The sequence below is a fragment of the Leiobunum rupestre genome, chromosome 7 (assembly GCF_980474605.1).
Source record: "Leiobunum rupestre chromosome 7, qqLeiRupe1.1.hap1, whole genome shotgun sequence".
Lineage (NCBI taxonomy): Eukaryota > Metazoa > Arthropoda > Arachnida > Opiliones > Sclerosomatidae > Leiobunum > Leiobunum rupestre.
The window spans coordinates 52,808,490-52,831,355 of record NC_143390.1 but is presented as its reverse complement, the minus strand read 5'-3'; the positions used below and the strand labels follow the sequence as shown (position 1 = coordinate 52,831,355).

The window sequence follows — 22,866 nt, the reverse complement described above, 5'->3', positions numbered from 1 at the left end:
CCAAAGGTCGTTGGTGTTGGAATACACTGAGATAGACTATGACAATCGCTGGTAAAGAATAGCGCGACGCGTACACCGGTAAATTACAACGTAAATGTAGATTTTTACGACAAACTTGTAGTATAGTATCACGGTTTTTTCGAGATCTGGTGACCGTAGTATTTTTCTATAAAGTAAACAAAAACCCAGTTTATAATTGGCGAGTGATATTGCCGGCTGTTTGAACCCTGCCAGAGTGAGATCGTTCCTTGATTCTTCTCAGAAGTTACGAACATGGAACTATTGTAGCTCAGAACTAACTTTGGATTTTAATTCTTACGTTCGATACAAAAGTTATTTAGGCGTTGTCATATTTGTGGTCTTCATTCTAGTCACCAAGTATTAATTGTGAAACCATTTTTGTTATTTTTAAATATATTGATTTTTTGAAAATTTATTATTTATTACTTCGCTTATAGAATGCGTTAATATTAAGAGGCCCATCGAGTCATCCAAAATCAAATACTCGTAGAATAATGAGTGGTTGGGAAAACAAATAAAGAATTACAAAAAAAACAACTTTTTTATTGTTGTTTGTTTTTTAATGTTATTCCACTTAATATAAAATAACGCCTAAAAATAATAATCAAAAATTGACCAGTCGCTGAATCATTACGCCGTACTTTCACCGCTCTACCACCAACGACTACCTATTAATAATATCACGTAAATATTGATTTTAACAAATATAATATACTAAGTTTGGTCAAACATTCCACCACTGTTAGTGAACAAACTATGGGACCTAGGATAAAAAATGTAATCGAAAATTTTGTTTCTTAGAACATGTTTAAAAATATATAAAAATTTGACAAAAAATCTGCCAAAAGCCATTTCCCAAAGAAAAAATGCGATGTTCTTTACTTTAGTTCCGTTTGTAAAACTTACATATCAAATATTTGCCTGTGACTCTGTGAGTTATACGGAGCACGAATCCAATTTGGTTAAATTCGAAATATGTAAATATAGTGATACTCACTTGTTGAAGACGTCAGTTAAATCTTTTATTGGTGAAGCCGCTTATTTTATTATAGAAGCAGCAATGCACCAAAAGGTCAAACCCATCACAAACACTTCAACATATGTTATACGAAAAAAAATACCAAATATCAATACGCAACAGCATCAACGTTAACTGTAATAACATTAGTGTGGATAAATTTTAAGTTGATCTGACTGACTGAAAATTTATATGAGTAGTTAAATAGCAGGCCAGGTCTTTGTCTGTAAAAACCATACAAAGTTTAAGTCTCCATAACATACACGCTATGTTCTGTTGTTAACTTCATCTCCATTGACCAAAACAATTAGCCGTCTGAATTGTCTGCTGCCGTTTCACTAGAACCTTCCTAAGGAATTTTCGGTTAAAGGCCGTAGAAAGATAAATTATCCTAAATTGTTGAGCTAATCTCGGGATGCAAAATTTAAGAAACCGGAAATAATTATGTTGGTCCTGCTTGGATTTGTCAGAAAAGCAAAATAAGGATACCACTCTCTGGTCTTTACAGTCTGGATGTCCAGAATTCTTCCATAATTCCGTTTAGTTCCAACATGACGTTTTCGATACACTAATCGAATATGTGGATGAATTCTTGTCTTTAGAGACAAGAACTTTATTTTAAATTGTGATATCCATTTTGGCTTATATTGATCGGTTTTCTGATCAATCTTATATGATTTTTGGTTCAAAGCTGGTGGGAATTAAATGTTCATTCTAATGGATATGAAAATTTTGGACATGGCATTAATTGTACAGTGTCATCACTTTGCCGACAAAATGCATAAACATGACCAAATTTGACTACCAGTGTAACAAGTACAAATTCGTGACATCAGCACCTGCACTATGCCACATTTTCTAAAGTAAAAATATTATCTTAATTTTAAATATTAATACGAAGCATCATGGGTAGTCCAACAACTGGAAATTAATCAAACACCATGAAATTTAGAAAAAATATTTATTCATTTTAGGTTAAAACAATAATATTGAACACTTTTCGCAATAATTAACACTAACATAGCGTGCGCGAACGTTTTATGAAACTTGCTTATTATTACATGAATTACGTAGCGACTAAATCTATCAAATTTTCGCGAAATAGAAGGTATGAATGCAATGTCTAGAAATGCATAAACTTAATAAGAATGCGCATAGTTTATTTTCCCAGTTATTAATTTTTAACATTTACCATGATATTTGAAATACCCACACTTGTGAAATTTCATGTTAACACTTAGTGTCGTAGTTTGCAACCTGTTTATGAAATATTTTTAATTTTTATTGAAAATAGTAAGTAAATAAATTTGTTTATTTATTTGTTTATTTATTTTCAGGGAAAAGAGGAAAACACTTTCCAGTAAAGTATATTTTCTCTAGAAGCACAATCTGAGAAAAATTACAATTTGAACCTTAATTTAGTTCTATATTTACTAGTGAACCTTTTAAAGGAATGCTGAGTGTTATGTTCGTAGGATCATGCCCCGTTGCTCGTTTTAAAGGGATAGGGTCACGTCCAGTAGCATTACTAGGTCAATTATGCACCCAATGCTGTGTATTGGAGTTCGCGTTAGTTGTAGAGTCCACAAGTTCACCCGTCCGTCCCAGCGAGGGAAATGTCCATGGTACAAGTATAGAGCGTCGAAACTTAGACCAGTCTATAAAGGGGGTACACCCAATAAGAAGCTAGTTTGAAGTCTCTCCTAGCAGCACTCGTTAAATTGTCTACTCAAAGCAAACAATTTTATATATATAACTTGACACATGAGTAAATGTTTTTGAAACCTCTGCCACCAGAGAACGTACGTGACGAGTGGGTGTTTGGAAACGGAGGTTTAACATTGAGTGTAGTATTTGTTGGTCTAAGGTCGAACAAAGTATACTCTTATGTAAACCTCCTCAATGTGGCACTTTGTGGCAGGTACCGAAAGAAACTATCTTCGTTTGTTGGAAGAAAATCGAGCTACTCTCAGAGATCTATTGAAGTACTTACGAAGTGAGACCAGAACCATTCACCGGTTATCTACAAAGCTACCCCAAATTTCCGGCATTCTCGACAGAATTGACAAACTCAGTGGAGAATTCATAAAGTACGTTTGGTCCATCTCCCTTTTAATTGAAATTCGAACATTTAAGTTGTGGAGGTTAACGGTAATAGTTAGTGTAGGAAGCTGTTGGCTCGCGTGGCGTGAATTGCTTGCGACCACCCTCCTACGCATTGTACCCGGCCACCTGAATTAATGGCTTTAAAGGTCGCTTGATGACTTAGGCCTAAGGTGGTGCCTTGGGTATTAGCCTAGCTGATTATTATTATTATTATTATTATATCAATAGCTCCTTCGAGATTAAGGCGCTGAGTTATTGAATTTTCGCAGTTTTCCAGCTTTAAGTATAGATACTTGAACAGTATATATTAATTGCTTCTTTTCCTGTCACAGTTAAAATCTAGCCAATATATCGGTCACTTGATTTGCTAAATTCAAACATTATCCTTTTACATTTTTAGTTCTTTAGAAATCAACAATGATTTACTTCAAACGAAGGATAATCTTGGTTCGAGAAAGACGCATCAGCTTAGGAGGATAACGAAAAAATTTCAAAAGGAAATTTATCATTTGCAGGTTATCCAATAATATTGTCCTTATAGAAAGTAAAAACAAATTTGACCGGAGGGCAGATCACTCCCTTGATTAATAGGACACCCTAGTATCATTCGTGGGGTAGCTCACTAAAAAATCGTTAGGACACCCTCTTAAGATTAAGTTTCAATTAAAATTAAATCTGTAGCTTTGACTGTACAAAGATTAAAAATTATTAAATCATGATAAAAATTTTAATCATGATTAATTAGACACCCGGCCCCTCGGTATCATTACATTATGATTAAATCTGAATTAAATCAAATCAATAACATTGGATGTCTATATTAAAATATTATTATATAATATTAAAAATGATAAAATTTTTAATCTTTATTATTAGGACACCATAAAACAGAAAGATCTGCCCTTCGGATTTCATTGTACAAAGGCTAGTTCTGCGAACTGAATATGAAAAATAAATTTCGTACATAGCAAGGGTTTAGCTTTTTTATCCCTTTTTATAATAGACTTATCTACTAATTCACTAATTATCTCATCCATTGCATTACAGTCCATAGGTGGTTCCTTTTAACGTTGCATTAGGAAGGGACAGGTATTGTTTAATTAGTGCATTTAAGAAGATACAGATAATTTAAATAGTTAACATTTGAAGGTGCAGATATTGAATAAGTAGTAAGTATTTGAAGGGAAAAATATTTTTTAAATAGTGATTAGTTGAAGTAAAATATTTTAAATTGTTCTGGACTGGCGGTTAAAGCCATCGTGACTGATTTTGTTGAAATGACAATAATATGATTATTATGGTCTGTTTTTCGGGCATAAATGTGAAAGTGTAATTAACGTTTTAATTTTTTAAACACGCTTTTGCCACGTTAATGCACCAAGTCCCCCTTGGAAAAGGTCAATTTTTCATAAATATTTTATTTAGAGCGGTAGTTTAAAATGAGTTTATTTTGTAAATAACCATTTCTGAAACATTATATTTTTGGGAATTAAGGTACACTTTCACTTTAAATGTCTTTTTTCGATCTTTTATCGATCTTGAATCTTAAATGAGATTATTTTATTGAGAAGTTCCATAGTTTATGAGAAATTAGGGCAAAGTCATTTTACGACATTTAAAGCCTTTAAACAGGTGGCCGGGTTACAATGCGTAGGAGGGTGGTGGTAAGCCCTTCATGCCACACTTGCCAACCGCTCCCAACAATTAAACCCAACAAGTTTTTATGGAAAGTGTAAACCAAAGAACTCGGGGAAAACCCCTTCAACCATTGGGGAGATAACTTGCAAACTTAACGCTGAAGGAGTGGTTCTGAGTTTTAACCCAGTGCCACAAGTTGGGATCAAACTCGGCTCCTCTTGCTGCGAGGCGAGAGTGCTAACTACATCACCACCTTACGAATTTAGAATAATAAGACCCTCAGGGCGAAAACAAAATCCCTATGCACTAAATATTTTACAAAATGCATGCATATAAAAAATTCAATTTTGGGAAGTATGATTTATTTTGTATTTCGCAAAACTAGATTTATAGCAGCTTAGTTTAATCTTTATTTATTGCAATGTGATTCAATTTAAGTTTAGCCATTAATTAATTTTAAATATTATATTTTCCGTATAGAACAATCCTTCAAACTGCAATAATCCGAACAAAGTACTTCTGTGCGATCTTTCGAATATTTATGGTTTCGCTTCCGGGATTCACGACGTCCTCTCTTGTTTCGTAGAAGCCTTCTTCGCCGGAAAAAGAGTCGTGCTTGAGAGCTCTAAATGGCACTATGCACCAAACAGATCTTGGAGCAGCATTGGCTTTCGACCCCTGAGTGACACTTGTCAGGATGGCAACTATAAACGAACTAGCGAAACTTTGGGACCTCCTAAAAATGGTATGGTTTTACCTATAACACAATTAAAATTTAATCTCAACAAGAAAACACAGTTTATAACAATTCCTTTCACTCCAATTCTATAATACTGGATTTATCAACGTAACGTGTACTCCATCACTAAAATTGAAAAGTCCTTGACAGGGCAACAACTTATGAACTCTGATAGAAACTGAATATAAAAAAAGTTGATATCGCGATTCCCATGTATGGCAAACATAACGGTTTCATAGAAATCAGTTGTCTAATTAAATAAGCGCACGATTACCCAAATTAGTTTTTGTATAAGCAATTTCTTATATTTCTTATCGTGATATGTATCATTCTAACGAAACGGTTTCAGAGAAATGAAAATACCAAGGACATTTTTATGGGCCTTTGATTTCGTAAATTGATATGGCAATCGAATAAATTGTCTGACGTGGTTAGAAAGGATCAATTTAAATCGACCGAGTGATTTATAAATTTCATTTTTAAACAGTTACATTTTATTTGGAGCACGAAACTTGCTTTGATACTTATCAGCGTCGTGGATTTGGCAGGTATAGATAATTAATCATTGAATATTTAACGAGGGCTGTTGAAGAAAAATGTATATTTTGCGAGGAACTATTCGAATTCTTATAGTACAGTCATTCTAAGCTCATTTTTGGGTGTTAAATATTTTTCATAAGTGTGCCTTGTTATCAAATATTTCACTGAGAGGTAGCCTCGGGGTGACGTCATTGTAAATCAAAATTCACCCCCTAGTAAGCTCTTGTAAAAAGCTATTCTAAACGTGATCAGGGCCGGACTTAGAGATGCTGGGCCCATAGGCAGATAAAAAGTCTGGGCCCCCTTTTCACGCGCTGCATTTACCCTTATCCCTGGAACTAGGCTGTGCCTGAATTTCCCTGATTCAGCGTAGAAGTCTGAGCTCTACGGTTATATTCAATCTTATAGAAAAACATTTGGGGATATGTGAAAAAAGGTCTGGGAGTCATTAACCAACCACTGCGTGGCGAAGACGGTACTTGGAAGGTCGTCCTGGAATGTTGGAATGAAATTAAAATCAATCCGCATTTAAATTTACCTGTCAGCTTGTTTCCAAAATAATCGAGGCCAATGGTCGACCAATTAAATTTTAATGTCAGAGTTATTTTTCAAAAATGAAGATTATTATAGAAATAAAAAAGATATGTAATTATTTAAAATCGCATCTATCATTTTATTGTTCTAATTGTCATAAGAAAGTTAAAAATTTTATTTTTCAATAAAACCAATATTTCCTAAAAATAAATGCTTTTATATTTTAAGTGCATATGTATTTTTTTTAATTTTGCAACTGTGACTTGGAAAATAATTAATATTTCACGTAAATAAATTAAGTAAAACCTTAAACGCTGTATGTTAACCTAAAGAGCTCAAATGGCGTAGCAACCCCGTAGGATGAATGGCCTTAAGAATGTTGTCACCTAAACGTTTTTTTATTTAGTTAAAACTATTTTCATAAGTCTATTATAAAGATGTTTAAGTGTGTACCTGCGTTGGGTTTGCCGGAAAATTCACTTCAAGAGGTAAAGCAGGCATTTTTCAATATATTTTCGGTAAGCATTGATAAAATTATAAAAAAATACATCTCAACGGTTTCTGGATGAAGAAAAGCACGCTCAACTAGAAAAAATAATTTACCTTGGTATCACTTTTGTTTTATCTGGAAAATCCACTTTAAGAAAAAGCCTTTATTTTGCTTAACGTAATTTGTCAACATCGGCTTATAAGAAACTCGAAAATAGAATAGTTTACCTCGGTACTTCTATCAGTTTTTTACAGTTTGGCTTGGGTAATAGTAAAATGTTTTGGAAAGGGCTGGATTTGCCCCTTGAGGTAGTTTTTCCGTCAAAACCAAAAGAGGAACCGAGGTTAAATATGGTTTTTCTGATTACGTATTTTTACCCAGAAACCGTCGAGATATATTAATTTACAATTTTGTCTATGTTACCTGGAAAATCTATTACATGTGCAGTTTCTACCCCTTTAAGTAGATTTTCCGGCAAAACCGACAAAGGTACCGGTGCTAACTATCTTTTTTCGAGTTTATCTTAATTAGGAACCTTTGAGATTTTTTATGTTGCCATTTTGTTAAGGTTAATTACTAGTTTGACTACACTATAATATGTGAAACCGTTTTTAGAAAAAATAAAATCCCTTTCTGCACACAACCCCTAAGGCTTTTTATGTACCTATTGCTTCACGTACAGTGTAGCCGCCGATGGCCGTGTAGAATTCTAGAAAACTCTTTAACAATTAGGTTCAGAATAGTCAATAGATAAAAAATCATGCTCTTGGTAGAGCATTGTGAATTTTGCTGATCGGGGACTTTCAAAAGGGACAGTTTTGAGATTTTCGGCTTCGAGTTAACGTACTTTTCTTAAATTAAATTTGATTGGTTGAAAATTATATAAGTAATTAAGATGATAAAAGCTTGTTCATTTGTTTAATTTAAAAATTTCTGCATTACAGAGAAAAATTACAGAATGAAACTTGCGCAGCTTCCTCGAGATATCAAAGACGAACTCTTGGGGCTCGGAGTGGACCCTCTGCCCTGGTGGTGGGGCCAATTCGTCGGCTTCCTTTTGAGGCCGAATGCGAACTTGTGGAAACACATCCACGACGTCAAGACACGTCTCAATTTTTCAAGTCCAATTATTGGGTTAGTTTCTGAGGTTATTTCGTGTCGATGTTGGAGTACAATTTTTGTTGTGATTCTCCATAGGTATAATTTTTTCCCGTATCGTATCTCTCTTTCAGAGTTTATCCCCTGTATTTATTTGTGAATATTACAAAACTAACTTCATATATTAGTTATTAAGTTGGGTTTCTTGTATTTTTTGTTTTTACTATCTTACGATTGGTCGTTTTGGTGTTTCAGATTTTTTAACATTAAAATATTTTGGTTACCCCTCAGAAGGAAAAATTATGCGAAGTTCAATGATTAGAAGGGCCCGTTAAAGGGCCAGATGATGTTTTCTTCGCACCAATAAATTTAACTATATCAAGTTGCATAAAGAGGCTAGATCTAATGCCCGCAACGAAGAAAGAGGATGTCTACGGATAGAAACAAGGCCAGATTATGTTGAGGGCCCGTACCGTTGTTATAATATTTCAAAAGGCTTCCAAAAACGGCCAATATTCCTAAAAACCGCCAATTTATAAAGTAATTGACGAAAATGTCTCAATGACTAGGCATTCAAGTGTCCGATTAATAACTCAGAAATTATAAATAACAAACCGTCGACAAAATTATTGTATTTGCTTATTATAATTTTAATCGTTTGATAATCTAAATCATTTTAATCACAGTATTGATTTATTGAGACTCATTATAATTAAATCGATGCCACCCTTTCAAGACCGGTAGTCTAGAAATCTGAAATTCTTGGCATATTTTTTCAATAGAAAACAACGTATTTCGAAATTTCAGAAAAAAGCAATTTATACATTTGTACTATATTGAATTTTTTTTTCTCACCGATATCTTGTATACAAAAGAATTTAATGACAAAGTTGTAGGGCATACTCGAATCTAAACAAACAAATTTCAGCTAAAGACTACGGGAAATAAAAAAAGCTTTCTAAAGTTATTTGATAAATGTTTTGGCTAAATAATGACCAAATAATTATTCCTGTTTTGATGTAGCATTCACATTAGACGCAGTGATAAAGTGGGCTGGGAAGCAATTTCTCACAGCAACGACGAGTACATGTTAGAGGTTGAGCACTATTTCAACAAAATGGACATGGCCCTTGAACTGTCTTCCAATCACAGTAACTCGCCTTTGAAAAATATCTCTCGAACCACCAGGAACGTCTTTGTGGCCACCGACGACCCCGGCGCCACCAAAGCACTGAAACAGAAGTACCATGGCCTCCTTTTTCATTTAATTTATATCACTTACAGATCATTTGGAAATCCATTTAATATATTTCAACCAAGAGACTTTCTCTGAATCAGTTCTGTCCTTTTATCAAAAGCCTATTTCATACAATAAAAAAATAAATTCTTTAGTTCTTGCATTATAGAACATTTATATTGTGATACAGATGCAGTCGCTTACAAAGCTGTTAGGATAATTCTACCCTATTTTCCAAAAACGCGTCACCTTTGAGTAAACTGAGCTTTAGCGTAAAACTGGGTGTAATATTAACTGAATTATAGTTTCGAATATTTAGCAATGATAACATTGTTTTCTAGATACCCTGGATACAACTTTATGTTCCAGGATGAGCGCATTACAAAATGGACTGAAAACGCGGCTACTCGCTACAGCAAAGCGTCACTCTACGGTCTTCTGGTCGATTTGTACTTACTCGCCGACACCGATTATTTGGTCTGCACACTTTCTTCCGGTGTAAGTTTACGTCAAAAATCAATTCTAATGGCAGTCTTAAGTTTGAAGTAACGACGAACGTTAAAAATAGAAATATTTATAGCAAAGCATTGCAGTAAAAGTTATTAAGTTGAACCATTTTTTCGAAGAAAATAAGTTTAGTAAGTCTAAAGAATTTCGGGGGAAAGAATTGGGGGTAAGGAATTGAAGCTGCCGGTTACAACGCGGCTTTCTCAATCACTACTGAACCGATTTTAAAAAGGTTCGACATAGATTTATTCGAACTCGAAACGGGTCGTAACAAAACTAAATTTTCTTATGTCAACTAATTAAAGTGATAACTATTTTCAACATTATCTGATTTGACCACCATTCAAATAAATACTAAAGTTAATTTATGATCTTAATTTTGACTTAAATGTTTAATATTTAGGTTAACACAAAGCAGTCGGTGTATAGGAATTTCGGTTAATATGGACTTAATGCAAAGATTTCTACTTTTTTTTACTCAAAGATCTATTTGGCCGAGTTTCACGTCATTATTATTTTCGTCATTCGGTTAGCGAATACTGTAAATTTGTAATTTAGGGTTTAATTTCTGCTGGTGTCAGCTGAACAACATTCGATTCGTAAAGAAATGCCAAAATCAATTTTGGTCAAATTTAATTCCTATACAAGTTTAGCTAGAGTACCGATAACGCCGCTTACAGTTTTAACCATGTCTGCCTATTATTAAGCTTTATATTCGAAGACGATAAAATGAATTACAAATTAGTTTTTAAGCTATAAGTTATTAAATATTGTTTCTACACTTACCGGGGATTTTAGTACAATTTAACAAAAACTTAAACCCCGGAGTTGTATAAGTCGCTTGAAGACTTGGCCCTCCAACAACTTATGTATTACTAAAAAATTAATAAATTTGAATTTGAATTTGAATACACTGGTGGATTTTCAATATGTAACAAGACTAACAAAAGGCAAAGAAAGCTTTAAAGGGTCAAACTTAAAACTTTAATTTTCAGCCAATTGAATTCCGCGAACACGGAGCAATCATGATTAGTTTTGATTAAAAGGTTTCTAATATATGGTTGATTTTCAGCTATGTCGTCTTGCATTAGAACTTTCAAGCTACTTGCGTTCAACCAGTGAAGAATCTCCGAAATCTCTCTATTCCGAAGCGGTGCCTCGCGTCTATTCTCTGGATGTGCCACTTCATTACACGTACATTCTGCCTCCGAAAAGAGTGGTCATCGTCAGCCATCTCGACGAAGGACCCGATCAGTTGTCGGCCGTTGCGGGAGATGTATTGGAGAAAACTGACCCGATGTCCTTCCAGGATGAAGCCAAGAGAGGCAAATTCGAAGACGGGTTCAACGTGTGGAGGAACGCGCGAACTGGAAAAATGGGAAATATTCCGAATTTCAAAACGAAGGAAATTTATATAACTGAAGAATAGATCGATTCTAATTTATCTTCCAAAATTAGGGGTGCGCTTTTTCAAGAGAAAAATTCCCAAAGTCATTTCATTACATGAACCGTTATCTCAATTACAGTTTAAAATATTATAATTTCTAATCGAACAATAAACCTTATTATCCAGTAATGAAAACAGCTTGGGCTGTAGTTTTAAAAACTATTCATTTCGTTTCAAAATTCGGTAACCCTAAAAACGTCAAGGTCTTCTTGTATGCCATCGTGATAAATTTAAAAGTCGTAAGGCTTAGCCGAGGGGCAGATCACTACAGGATTATTATGACACCCTCAAAAGATTAAATTAGATTAAGTCATGATTGTTTTTATTAAATCATAATTGTTATTATTAAATAATTTTTCCAGTAATAAAATCATGGTTATAATGATTAAACCATGGTTATTATAATTAAATCTTGGATATAGTTATATAATGATTAAATCATTTCAATAACTAAATTATGATTATGATGATTAAATTACAGTTAATCAAATTCAAATTCTAAATGTTATTTGTATATGTAAATAACATGTTTTGTTTAACACTTTGTATAAAAGTGCAGGTAATTTCTTTTTTTGAGGCAAAATAATATAATTGATAATACATTTTTCCAAGATAGTCCAATAAAGTTCAAAAATACCGAACCGATTTTTAATAGAATTTTCAATTTCTCTAGTGATAGTTAATATAAGTTTATATTTTACAAGATAATACCGCCGATAATTTTTTATATTCTCCAACAGTTAAAAGAACTCGTAAAATAGCCTTTTTTTAAGACCAAGAGATTAAAACAGTTCATAAGATATATTTAAATACAACTTATAAATACATTTGGCTTTAAATGTTTGGTTTTTTGTTTTAAAATTTTACAAAATTTCTTATATTTCGGTTGTACAATTTTTTTTTGACATTTTTATGTTAATTTCAATGTTTTCGCTGCTTACGTTTTTGGCGTTAGATAAATTATTAGCGAAAAATTACACTTTTTCGAAGAGAACGTTCTGAAGTTTTGTTTTTAATTCATTAATTCCGAAAAGACGAGCTGATGACAGTGTGTCAGAATTTATAGCCTGGTGTACCTAGAAACAGGGGCCATACCACTGGAGGCGTATCATCATAGTGCCCCACGCCAGCGTTCCTAAGCCCGGACAGGTGACAAATCCAGCAAGGGTAGTAGTAACCTACTACTGATGGTCGCACCTTTGACGCAAGCCTAGTGCTCGGAATTGTTTATTCATTATCCACAAATTTTCCGATTTATTTAAAAAACGTTGGTAAAAAGAATATCATTTTAACTTATTTAATTATGTTGTTTACGCAACCAAGCATTTATTTGAATAAAAGTGGTATTTATTTATATAATTGTTTGTTTTATTTAAATAGGCGTATTCACTTTCGATTATTTAAACATTTTACAATTTTTATTCAACTATTGGTTATTTAAATAAATATTATTTAAATATCACCGAGCTTATTTTATTCTTGGATAAAAATTAATCGAATGCCGAGCACCACGCAAGCCACTCAACCCAGCAAAAGGTGCTGTTATGTGCGCCTTTTTTCTCTTGAAAGAGAGGAGCGTTAGTTACTGTAGAACGAGAGTACCAAAAACAGTTTTTATCCCCGGACCTGATGGTCAAGCAACTGTTTGTGATCGCGCGTAAACGCGAAAGACCTCTTTTAATTTTTTGGTTCTCAGCTTCTAAAAACATATTGGCGAAAAGTCAATGGTAAAATTTAAGAATAATGTCTTTATATTTCCCCTTTAATTTTCTTTCATCGAACAAAAAGTTTTCAAATTGAGCTTTTTGATGGGGTCGTGAAATCCGGATCTGGTTCCAAGAAAAAAAATTGGATAGCTTCATCTCCTTTTCTCCTAACGGAAAGAAGGTATTTAAGGCCTCACTCGTTACTGCCGCACTAGTAGAAATGCTTATGATGTCGGATACAACGCCTCCAAAAGAATTGGTCCCGCTATTCCCAAGTAACTCGACGATAGAAGAAACGTCCTCTGCTTCCCTTTTTATTCGACTTTTTCCCAAATCTGTGCGAGATATTTCAGGCTGAGAAATTTGTTCTCTCAACTGTCCCTACGCGTCTGCTCTGAATTTAGCAGTGAGGTAATAACGGAAAATGGTTCCAGATAATAATCAACTAGGATAGGTACCACCTTAGGTCCAAGTCATCGAGCGACTTATAATGCCTTTAAAAAGGTGGCTGGGTTAAAATGCGTTGGAGGGCGGTGGCAGGCCCTTCAAGCAACGCGAGCCAACAGCTTCCTACAATTACTTTTACAGTTAACCTCTACAATTATCTATGAAAGAGGCAGCCGAAGAACTTTGGGAAAAACCCCTTTAACCAGAAGGAGTGGTTCCGAGTTTTAAACCAGTGCCACATGTTGGGATCGAACCACGCTCATTTTGCTGCGAGGCAAAAGTGCTACGCACTCCACCACCCAACTTAGTTTGAGACTGAAACCTCGAATTCCACCAGCAGTTTGAGTATTTATATTTACGGTCTCTTCGGTAGTTTGGTCAGTAGCCATTCGGGCAAACGAGTTGTTCTGACAAATTTGAACTGATAATCCGCCGTCTTAGAAATGTTCAAAGAATTCCGGAAACAATTTATTGAGCTTAGTCATTTGGCAGTAATAAACTGGTAAATATTGAGAAAAGTTAGGTTTATCCATTGCCAATATCTTTGAATGATTTCTTGGATCGCGGACACATGCAGATACCAATTACCTTCTCTGGCAACCCGAAGGAGTCGCTTTTAAATACCAATGATATTTTCATCGGTCATCCAGGAGGGTGGTGTCAAGCCCTTCATGCCACGCGAGCCTGGACTTTCAACATATCTGTTGCTGGAGTGTTTTTTTGTGGGCAAATAGCCTACTGAATCACCCGTGACTTTCATTGATTTCGGAGCTTAAATATTAAATCCAGTCCAAGAGCTTAGCAAATTTGAATTTCTTGCGATAACCCAAATTAAATCTTGATAGAACGCTTGATTAGCTGCGACTATTGTGCGCTCAGAATGAACCTTCAGGACTATAGGAGGAGGGTCTTTTCTTTAAGAAACTACCTTAGCTTGAAGAGGCTTATTGCAGAATGGAATGGTACGTTTCTACTTTTTCTTACATTACTTGTGATTTCGTAGCGACCGGCCGCAACTTTTTAGCTCCCTGTTTTAAACGCCAAGCTTCGGAAATTTTGCAGTGACCAAACATTTTATTTCCTACTAGTTAAGTGCCCTATAAAAAACGAACGCGTGGTAGATACTTGCACCATGGTGGGTAAGAAAAATTTGCTAACGAGACAAGAGACATGAACGGTATGGAAAAACGGAATTCTTTCTAGTCAAGCCAAAATACCCTGTCAAATTGTCAACTATGCTCAAAAAAGTTTCACGCATCATGTGTCGGTGCCAATTCCAAAGACGAAATTCACCGGGTCTACAACGGCCAGAAAAGTAAACACTAATGTGTAATCTGTAAGTCTAATAGAAATGATAACTCCCTACTTCGTACACCAAAGAACCCAGTAAGTAAAGGCAATTATATTGATAATTCTGGAAGCGACTCCGACCCTGCATCGCATTGTGAAGAAAGCGTTGATATACTAAGTATGAATAACTTCATCGATAGCCTAAACGAATACTTTAAGTCAGATATAGTCTTAATCGATCTGACGATTCAATTGTATATAATTTGGCCAGAGCCATAAACGTGTTAGTAGAGACAGTGACAGATCTTCAAAAATAAATTACAATCGCAAATAATCAAAATACAGAGGTTAATGAAAATAGTGGCAATTAATCACAAGAGGCAGAACAACGCCCGCGGAAGAGTAAAGATAAGAACGTGTACCGCTACGTGTAAATGAAATACGTTATCAGAAGCATATAATACTTCGCTTTCGTTATAAGTATGTCGATCTGGGATGATGTAAAAATTTAGTGTTTTTGCGATGACATTGTTTCAAAAAATCACTATAAACAGAAATTTCCCGCACAGTAACACGACCTAATATTCGAAAATGTAATAATTACACTTACAAGCAGACGACCAACGTGATAATCACCGATTTTGTTGAAAGTCGGGTATAATGTACACCTCCTCGTAACTTGAAAAACGTGCAAGGGAAAAGTTGCGACGGACTTTCGTTTTGCCATGGCAACCGATAACGTTTTTGACAACATGATTTGGAATTATTTCTATTGAAAATAAAATAGGAATCTGAAGGATTTTAAGGGTCCCCCAATTGACCAAATTGCATTTAAACTTGATTATATTAAATTTTTAAAATCAATTTAATTTTTTTAAACGTTTTTGAAATTTTTAAAAAAATTCATTTTTTAAAAGGTTTCACAGGGGGGGGGGAGGACCCTTAAAATCCTTCAGATTCCCATGTTATTTTCAATGGAAAAATTCCAAATCATGTTGTCAAAAACGTTTTCGGTTGCCATGGCAAAACGAAAGCCCGTCGCAACTTTTCCCTTGCAGGTTTTTTAAGGTACATGGAGGTGTACACTTTACCCGAGTTTGAACCAAATCGGTGATTATCAACTCGGGTCGTCTCCTTGTAAGAGGGAATAAACAAGTTGGGAAGCCAAAATATACCTCTCCTCGGAAGAATGGTCCCTAGTGGTATTAATTTCTCGAGACGACCCTTAAAGATATCTCCGCAATTCAGAGTTATTTACTAAAAATGTAATCCCGGTTCTATCCCGCCCGGTATAAAATTTTAATTTTAATTTAAATAATTGAGACGAAACAACCGAGTTTAATTTATTCAGAATAATATAAATTAAGTAGTTACAACAGCGAGTTAGACGTACTAAAACAATGCACAATTGAATTTAACCCTATTTACGGAACAGGTTTATCAGTTAAATATAATACGAAGCCAATTTTAATCTAAAGAGGGTATTTGTATTTTTCTCGCTTACGACATACTTGCCGCATCTTTAACGCTAATTTTATTTCAACACTCGCCCTTGATGAAGATACCGTAGAATAGCTATATTCGATATCTGGTAGTGGACGACTCGTAGACTTCCTGTTGACGTTGTGACACATACCGCATGAAAAAGACCAATACCGTCCAATTTCAATATCATATAATGACTCGCACACCCAGGAAATCAATAACTGCATTAGGAATCGTAGATGTACAAATATCCACACCAATAAAACATTTATTTACAAGAAGTGAAAAACTTACCATCACAAAGCACAGAGAGCCACTTGACTAAACCACAGCTCGTATATCAATAAATGACCGTAGACGGAATAGTTAGTGCGACACCTTACCATTAACAAACAGGAATTTTTGACGTTATTATAATGAAACCGGATAAGCTAAACATTTCGACGTACACACTATAAGTCTTCTCCAAAACTGGACGTTTTCGTAAACAAAAAAGCTCAAAAAGCAAAATATGAAAATATAAGATTATCTCGATCAGTAAAAATAACATACGACCCTTCCTTTGCCTAAAACCCAGATACATATTATATTGAAAAAAAAAGAGTATCCAAAAAAACTAAACCTACTGACAATTAAAGAGTTTAACAACGTCATTGAATAATATATTACAGATTTATAACACAACGTAAAAGGAAACAATAACATAGCGGCAACGAATCAAAGTCCTAAAACCGCGCTCGCGATTCAATTCCCGACGAAATAAAAACAAGTTCACAAAAATTAAAAAACAAAATTCAATAAAAAATATCCACAGATATTGTATTCATCCGTTTAGTAACAAAACCCGCCTTATCATAATGGTGAACTATCCGCATGGTAACAATGCGACCCGAGTTCAATTACTGATCACGATCTAATTTTATATTAAAATACTTAAATATTAAATTAATTATAAGATTAATATAATTTATAAATATTTAATTAAATATAAGATTAATATAATATAAAAATATTCAATTAAATAAAAGATTATTATAATTTATAAATATTTAATTAAATAAAAGATTATTATAATTTATGAATATTTAATTAAATATAAGATTAAATACAAGATTAATATAATTTATAAATATTTAATTAAATATAAGATTAATATAATATAAAAATATTCAATTAAATAAAAGATTATTATAATTTATAAATATTTAATTAAATAAAAGATTATTATAATTTATGAATATTTAATTAAATATAAGATTAAATACAAGATTAATATAATTTATAAATATTTAATTAAATATAAGATTAAATGTAAGATTAATATAATTTATAAATATTTAATTAAATATAAGATTAAATGTAAGATTAATATAATTTATAAATATTTAAAATGATGTAGATTAAATTATAGTACCTAACGATATAACTTCCTAAAGGATATTCTCCAAAGCTGTTTTTTAGAAAAACACCGTAGCTTAACAAACGTCGGTGGCTCAGTGGTTAGAGTAAACCTTGCACGCAGCAGACCCGGGTTCAATTCCCGGCCGGCGCCAAGAAATCGCAAATTGATACTAACACGAATACCGTGAACAATTGGTGGAAAACCTGCCATTGGACGTTGAGAGGTTGCATAACACTCAGCACTCACTCCGTCCTAAAAGTCAATAAGAAGAAATTGAAGAGGTAACGCCCGAACAAACACAACAAACACAATCACAACAGACTCAACACCCACTACCATCATAACACAAACACAATAAACTCAACACCCACAACCATCATAACACAAACTCAACATTCCCACCCTACACATAAACATTACAACAGTCATACTGAGTTAAAACCGTCGCGACGGTGAAAGTTAACGAAAAAACACCATCCAAACCAAAACCAACCGCGAATTAATCCGTTAACGGTCACCGTCAGGCGGCGTTTTTGCCAACCCTTCGAGAAACAGCGAAAACAGAGATTTCGAGAAACTGCGTACGCAATGATTAAGCTTTGCACGGAAAATGCGAACGCGTTCGCAGGACAGATACACAGACAGACGGACAGACATACACACAGACACAGGGATTGTAGAACCCCTCCTAGAGGACATATTCCCCTCGGAGAGATAAAAAAACTATTCAAATCGGTACTAAAAATCAATTGTTATAAAAGAGTAGTAAAATCCCCGAAAGAGCAGCGTAAGAAAGCGATTTTTTGTTCGATACTCCCAGATGATCTATCAGAAATACCACTCAAAGAATATCTAGAACAGGACTCTGAACTTAAGACTGTCACGTTTATCCGTCTAAAAACCCGTAAATTAGGTTACTATTCTTCATTTTATGTAACTTGCGAAGAAACCGAATATGAATCTTTACGCGATCCTAACCATTTTCCTGAAAATACAATAGTTCCTGAATTTAGAGGGACGTTATACGATTATCAAATTTTTACAAGAACAAAGCTCACATAGGGGAAGAAAATGTCGGAGGAGAAAATATAGATATTGACAAGAAAATTAAAATGTACTATCAAAACACCAGGGGTCTGCGTAGCAAAGGGGACGTATTTTTATCAAATATTTTTACCTCACCTTGATTTTTATTGTATAACCGAGACATGGCTTAATAATACGCATAGTGGCTCTGATTACTTTTCTCCTAATTATAACGTCTATCGCACTGACCGAAAAATTGCGCACAAGTCGTACCCGAGCTGGCGGATCCCTAATTGCAGAAAAGGACAATTACAGAGTCATTCGACGTACAGACTTGGAATCCTAATTCGAAGCTGTTTGGATTGAAGTCCGTCTAAATGACAAAGAAATTTTTTTATAAGGATGTTTTTACATTTCACCCGATAGATCAATCTTAATATATAAGAAGCTGAATGATGTACTAAAAAACCACCTGCCAAAGTTTACGGAAGATATAATTATTATCGGTGATCTTAATCGGCCAGGTGCAAACTGGGACAATTGGAGTCTAGATTGTTGCGGCTATAATTAGCGTCCGGGATATTACCTTTTCACGATTTGATACCCACGTCACCTTTAAATGGCAGGCATTCTTAACAGCTGGGCGCTCGAGGGTGCAAGCAAATGGTTCCCGATTTCTGATTTTTGGCTACGCCCCTGAAATTGCAATTCAGTTATTTCCTTTCAGCTGGTAAGAATATTGAAATAAGGTAAGTGAAGCAGGTAACCTGTAAAAAGGTAATCTTCATTTGAATTTCGCCAGAGATCCTTCTAAGTTGGATTGTTTTCCGTGAAAGTAGGTCATCCTTTACTTCAAGCAGTTCATTGTTGATTTGCAAGGAACTTAAATGTTGAAAGGAAATTAAGCGTAACAGACGAGCAATCCCATAACTATCGATTGAAAGGCACACGTGAAATACTACTTTCATAGTCGAGGCTCGCGTCAGGTTTACAATGGTTTAAGGTCCATCCTGACATTCTCAACGCAAAACGTATACAAAGAGAAGGCGATTAAGAATTTTCCATCCACGATATTTTTATTTGGTCAATGAGGAAGATTTATAATCTGACTATGCTGAAAATGGCACAACGCTAGGGGCATATTTAGCGCTACGCACATGCCGTGGCACGGTCCGGTTGACACGTATCATCATAAGTATCATAATACCTCTAAGTATGACATAAGAAATTCTTTTTAACTACATCCTTTTTTCGACTAACCTAACGCATCTTCCGTTAACGTGATATTCCAGGTATTTCACGCGCAACAGATGAAATTATTTGGAGAATTATATTATTGAGTGAATTTGAACTCAGACTCCTTTTGGATGACCAACTGAAAAATTCCAATCTGAAAGATGGTTTTAGAAGATTTTAGAGAGACTTCAAATATGTATAATCCCGTGAGCATTAAATTCCTTTACTTTTTACGGTTGGCCTTTTTATAAGGCTCAGACGTGCATAGATCATTTTCAGATTCTAACTGTTGACAAGTGGGAATAGCGACCTGGCGGCCCAATTTTTGGAAACTTGAGTCGGGGGATGTTGGCGAGGCTGGAAGGGTCGTTGAAATTTCGGTTACGTCGACTCAACCCATGGATTCTTCTGTGTTCAAACCACCCTCCTCCCCTTTGGGATTTGTCCCAACAGCCCACGTAACCAGAACGTTTTTGTATAAGAAAGTTCAATCTGGAAACTGATTTGAAATTTCAGGAATTTGTTGGTCTGAAGTACCGTTTGAATTTAAATCACGTCTACAAATTTCCGAAGCAATTGATTCCAACTGGTCAGAGCGTATTTCCGAAAACTGTTTAATTTACAGAACATACGTACTTTATGAATTACCCGCTAAATTTTTCCATCCTTTTGAGAACGCTTTCTATCTCGGGCCGATTTTGAGATAACCTTCGAAGGTGCCGTGTCTCATTTCGCAGGTACTTCGAAAGGTCGCTAAGCGTTGCTCGATTTTTTTCCAACAACGGGAGGATAGAACCTATAACAAGATTAAATATTTTCAGTAGCGTCACTTACTGTTCGAAATTATATCGTGTTATGTAATTTAATACATTAAACTTAATACAGATTTTAATTAAGAATATAATCTGGCGAATTAAAAAGTAAGAATGTGTAAAGGCTACTTTTCAAAAAATCTAAGATTTGTCGCAACCAGGACTGTATATATTTATTTATTTATTCCACAGAAGAATGCCGATGCTGAGACGACTTTTGGCATTGCTCCAAATCCGCTCATGCTCGAATTTCATTGGACGAGCGTCACGAGCCTTTACGCTGAACGTTTTACGGGCGGGGGGGAAGACAATTTCCGAATTTTTCCCTTCCGACGGCAGCAGGTGCTAAAGCGTCTAGCCAATGAAAAATGTACACGAGAAAATCCACGACTTTTGACGGGTTGCGTTCTCCTTGTGTGGGGTGCTGTGTTTGTTGCTCTTAGCTGGCAGTGCCGGATTAAGGAATAGGCCTACTATAGGCACTATCCTATCGGGCCCCACCACTGATGAAATCAATGGATTTTTCTTCGGGACACGCTAGTTTTGCCTTTTTATGCTTTGGATACCCGCCAATTTTCGCAATATAATCATAAAAATAAATCCATTTCCCTCGTAGCGTAGATGGTGAATCATGAATTTTTAAGGCGTCGCCCGAGGGCAATGAAGTCGAAAATCAAATCAAGGTTGCTTTTTATTTCCACAATAAATTTAATTCTTCACCAGTCTCCAAATGAAGTCAATATAGTCATGTACTTACCGGTTGATGGAAACGACCTGGCTTTTTCTTTTTCCCTAAATAAAAACGTGCATTAGCGGTGTAATGTTTTCCAAATGAAAAACACTGTCTGACCAATATCCACAAATTAATACCAAGTAAATTCTATCACAAAGGTTTGAGACTAATACGCATTTTTTTCTAGTCCGAGTTCAATAAAATAAGCAAGAAAACCATGTTAGATAAAAACGCTTTATGAACCAAGTAGTCTTGTGACGTAACTTCCCACTCTTTTCCCTGATTCCCAATCCAACAAACAGACTAGCTTTAGGTTCCCACCCAAACATACGGGGATATCTACGAAGAACCAAGGCTTCGGAAGAATCAGTACACCAATGGGTTAACGCATTACCAAACTTTACTCCGGGTTCCCATCCGCCTAACCGCCACTGGTATTGGAGTTAGCGGGTTAAACAAAACATCGGTCAGTTAGTTTTCTAGGGGTATGATGTGTGAGCTTACAGTAAATACACTGAAACGAGGATCTGACATTAATCTTAATTTTAATATTGAAAGTTAAACGAAAGGGGATCATTAGAATAAACAGTTAATATTGAAAATTAATAACTAGGGAACGTTAAAATTAAATACATATAGAAACACTAAACATATTAAAACATGGTAACATAACCTGGAAGTACTTCCCATTATGCACGACCGAACGACAAAAGGAATAACTAGAGCTTTAGCAAATATATACAAATACAGGAAATACATTAAAATAGTTTACGCGACACACGCGTCATGAGGATTAAACGTTGAGTCTCTATTGAGTACTCAACTATAAACAACTATAAATATAAAATCAAACTTATTAGTTCATGGTGAAGAGCGGGCACGCTGTGCTTCTGATCGGCGGGGACCTGCAGGTTCCTGAGCCGCTTTTAGAGATTGGTGGTTAATGTTGACGTGGGCAACATGGCGTAGATGCTGTTGGTTCCCTTTTTTATTTATCTAGCTGCATACGCGTGAGACTTATACTTTGTCATATCGACAAGTTTTAGGTAAGTCACCGGTGCCGTCACTTTAACTTTTTACTGAACCGAGTCGCTATTAACGACCTCAGATGTGGTTCCATTCGCTGCTCTTCCGGCACACACAGTTTCGCGCCCAAAACAGCTCTATTTATACAATCTGGGTCATGTGACCCAAACGCGCAATTAAGAGTGCCCAATCACCATTCGGGTGAAGACACTTCTCCGAAGATCACGGCTTTCAACCCACGGTCCTTGGTCCGACACCATAAACTATAGTTAGTATTTATCTTTCGCCCTTACGAAGCGAAAGATATGGGCGCACACACACATACATG

At 35.1% G+C, this 22,866-nt stretch overlaps 1 protein-coding gene across 1 annotated transcript; it reads left to right on the top strand.

The window, feature by feature from the left end:
- Positions 1-1,826: 1,826 nt before the first annotated feature.
- LOC149937233 (alpha-(1,6)-fucosyltransferase-like) lies at positions 1,827-11,495 on the top strand. Its single transcript, XM_090153762.1, has 9 exons — positions 1,827-1,855; positions 2,477-2,670; positions 2,961-3,129; positions 3,546-3,660; positions 5,264-5,528; positions 8,031-8,220; positions 9,208-9,426; positions 9,763-9,919; positions 11,001-11,495. Exons 1-9 carry the CDS (start codon positions 1,827-1,829, stop codon positions 11,355-11,357), a joined length of 1,695 nt encoding a protein of 564 aa, XP_090009888.1. The 3' UTR covers positions 11,358-11,495.
- The last annotated feature ends 11,371 nt before the right edge of the window (positions 11,496-22,866 follow it).

What these genes read in the sequence shown, in the direction of transcription:
- LOC149937233 (XM_090153762.1), top strand. Translation starts at nt 1,827, where the DNA reads ATGACCAAATTTGACTACCAGTGTAACAA. An exon ending in AGGAAATTTATCATTTGCAG is followed by an intron (nt 3,661 to 5,263) that starts GTTATCCAATAA and finishes TTTTCCGTATAG; the next exon opens with AACAATCCTTCAAACTGCAA. An exon ending in TCTGCACACTTTCTTCCGGT is followed by an intron (nt 9,920 to 11,000) that starts GTAAGTTTACGT and finishes GTTGATTTTCAG; the next exon opens with CTATGTCGTCTTGCATTAGA.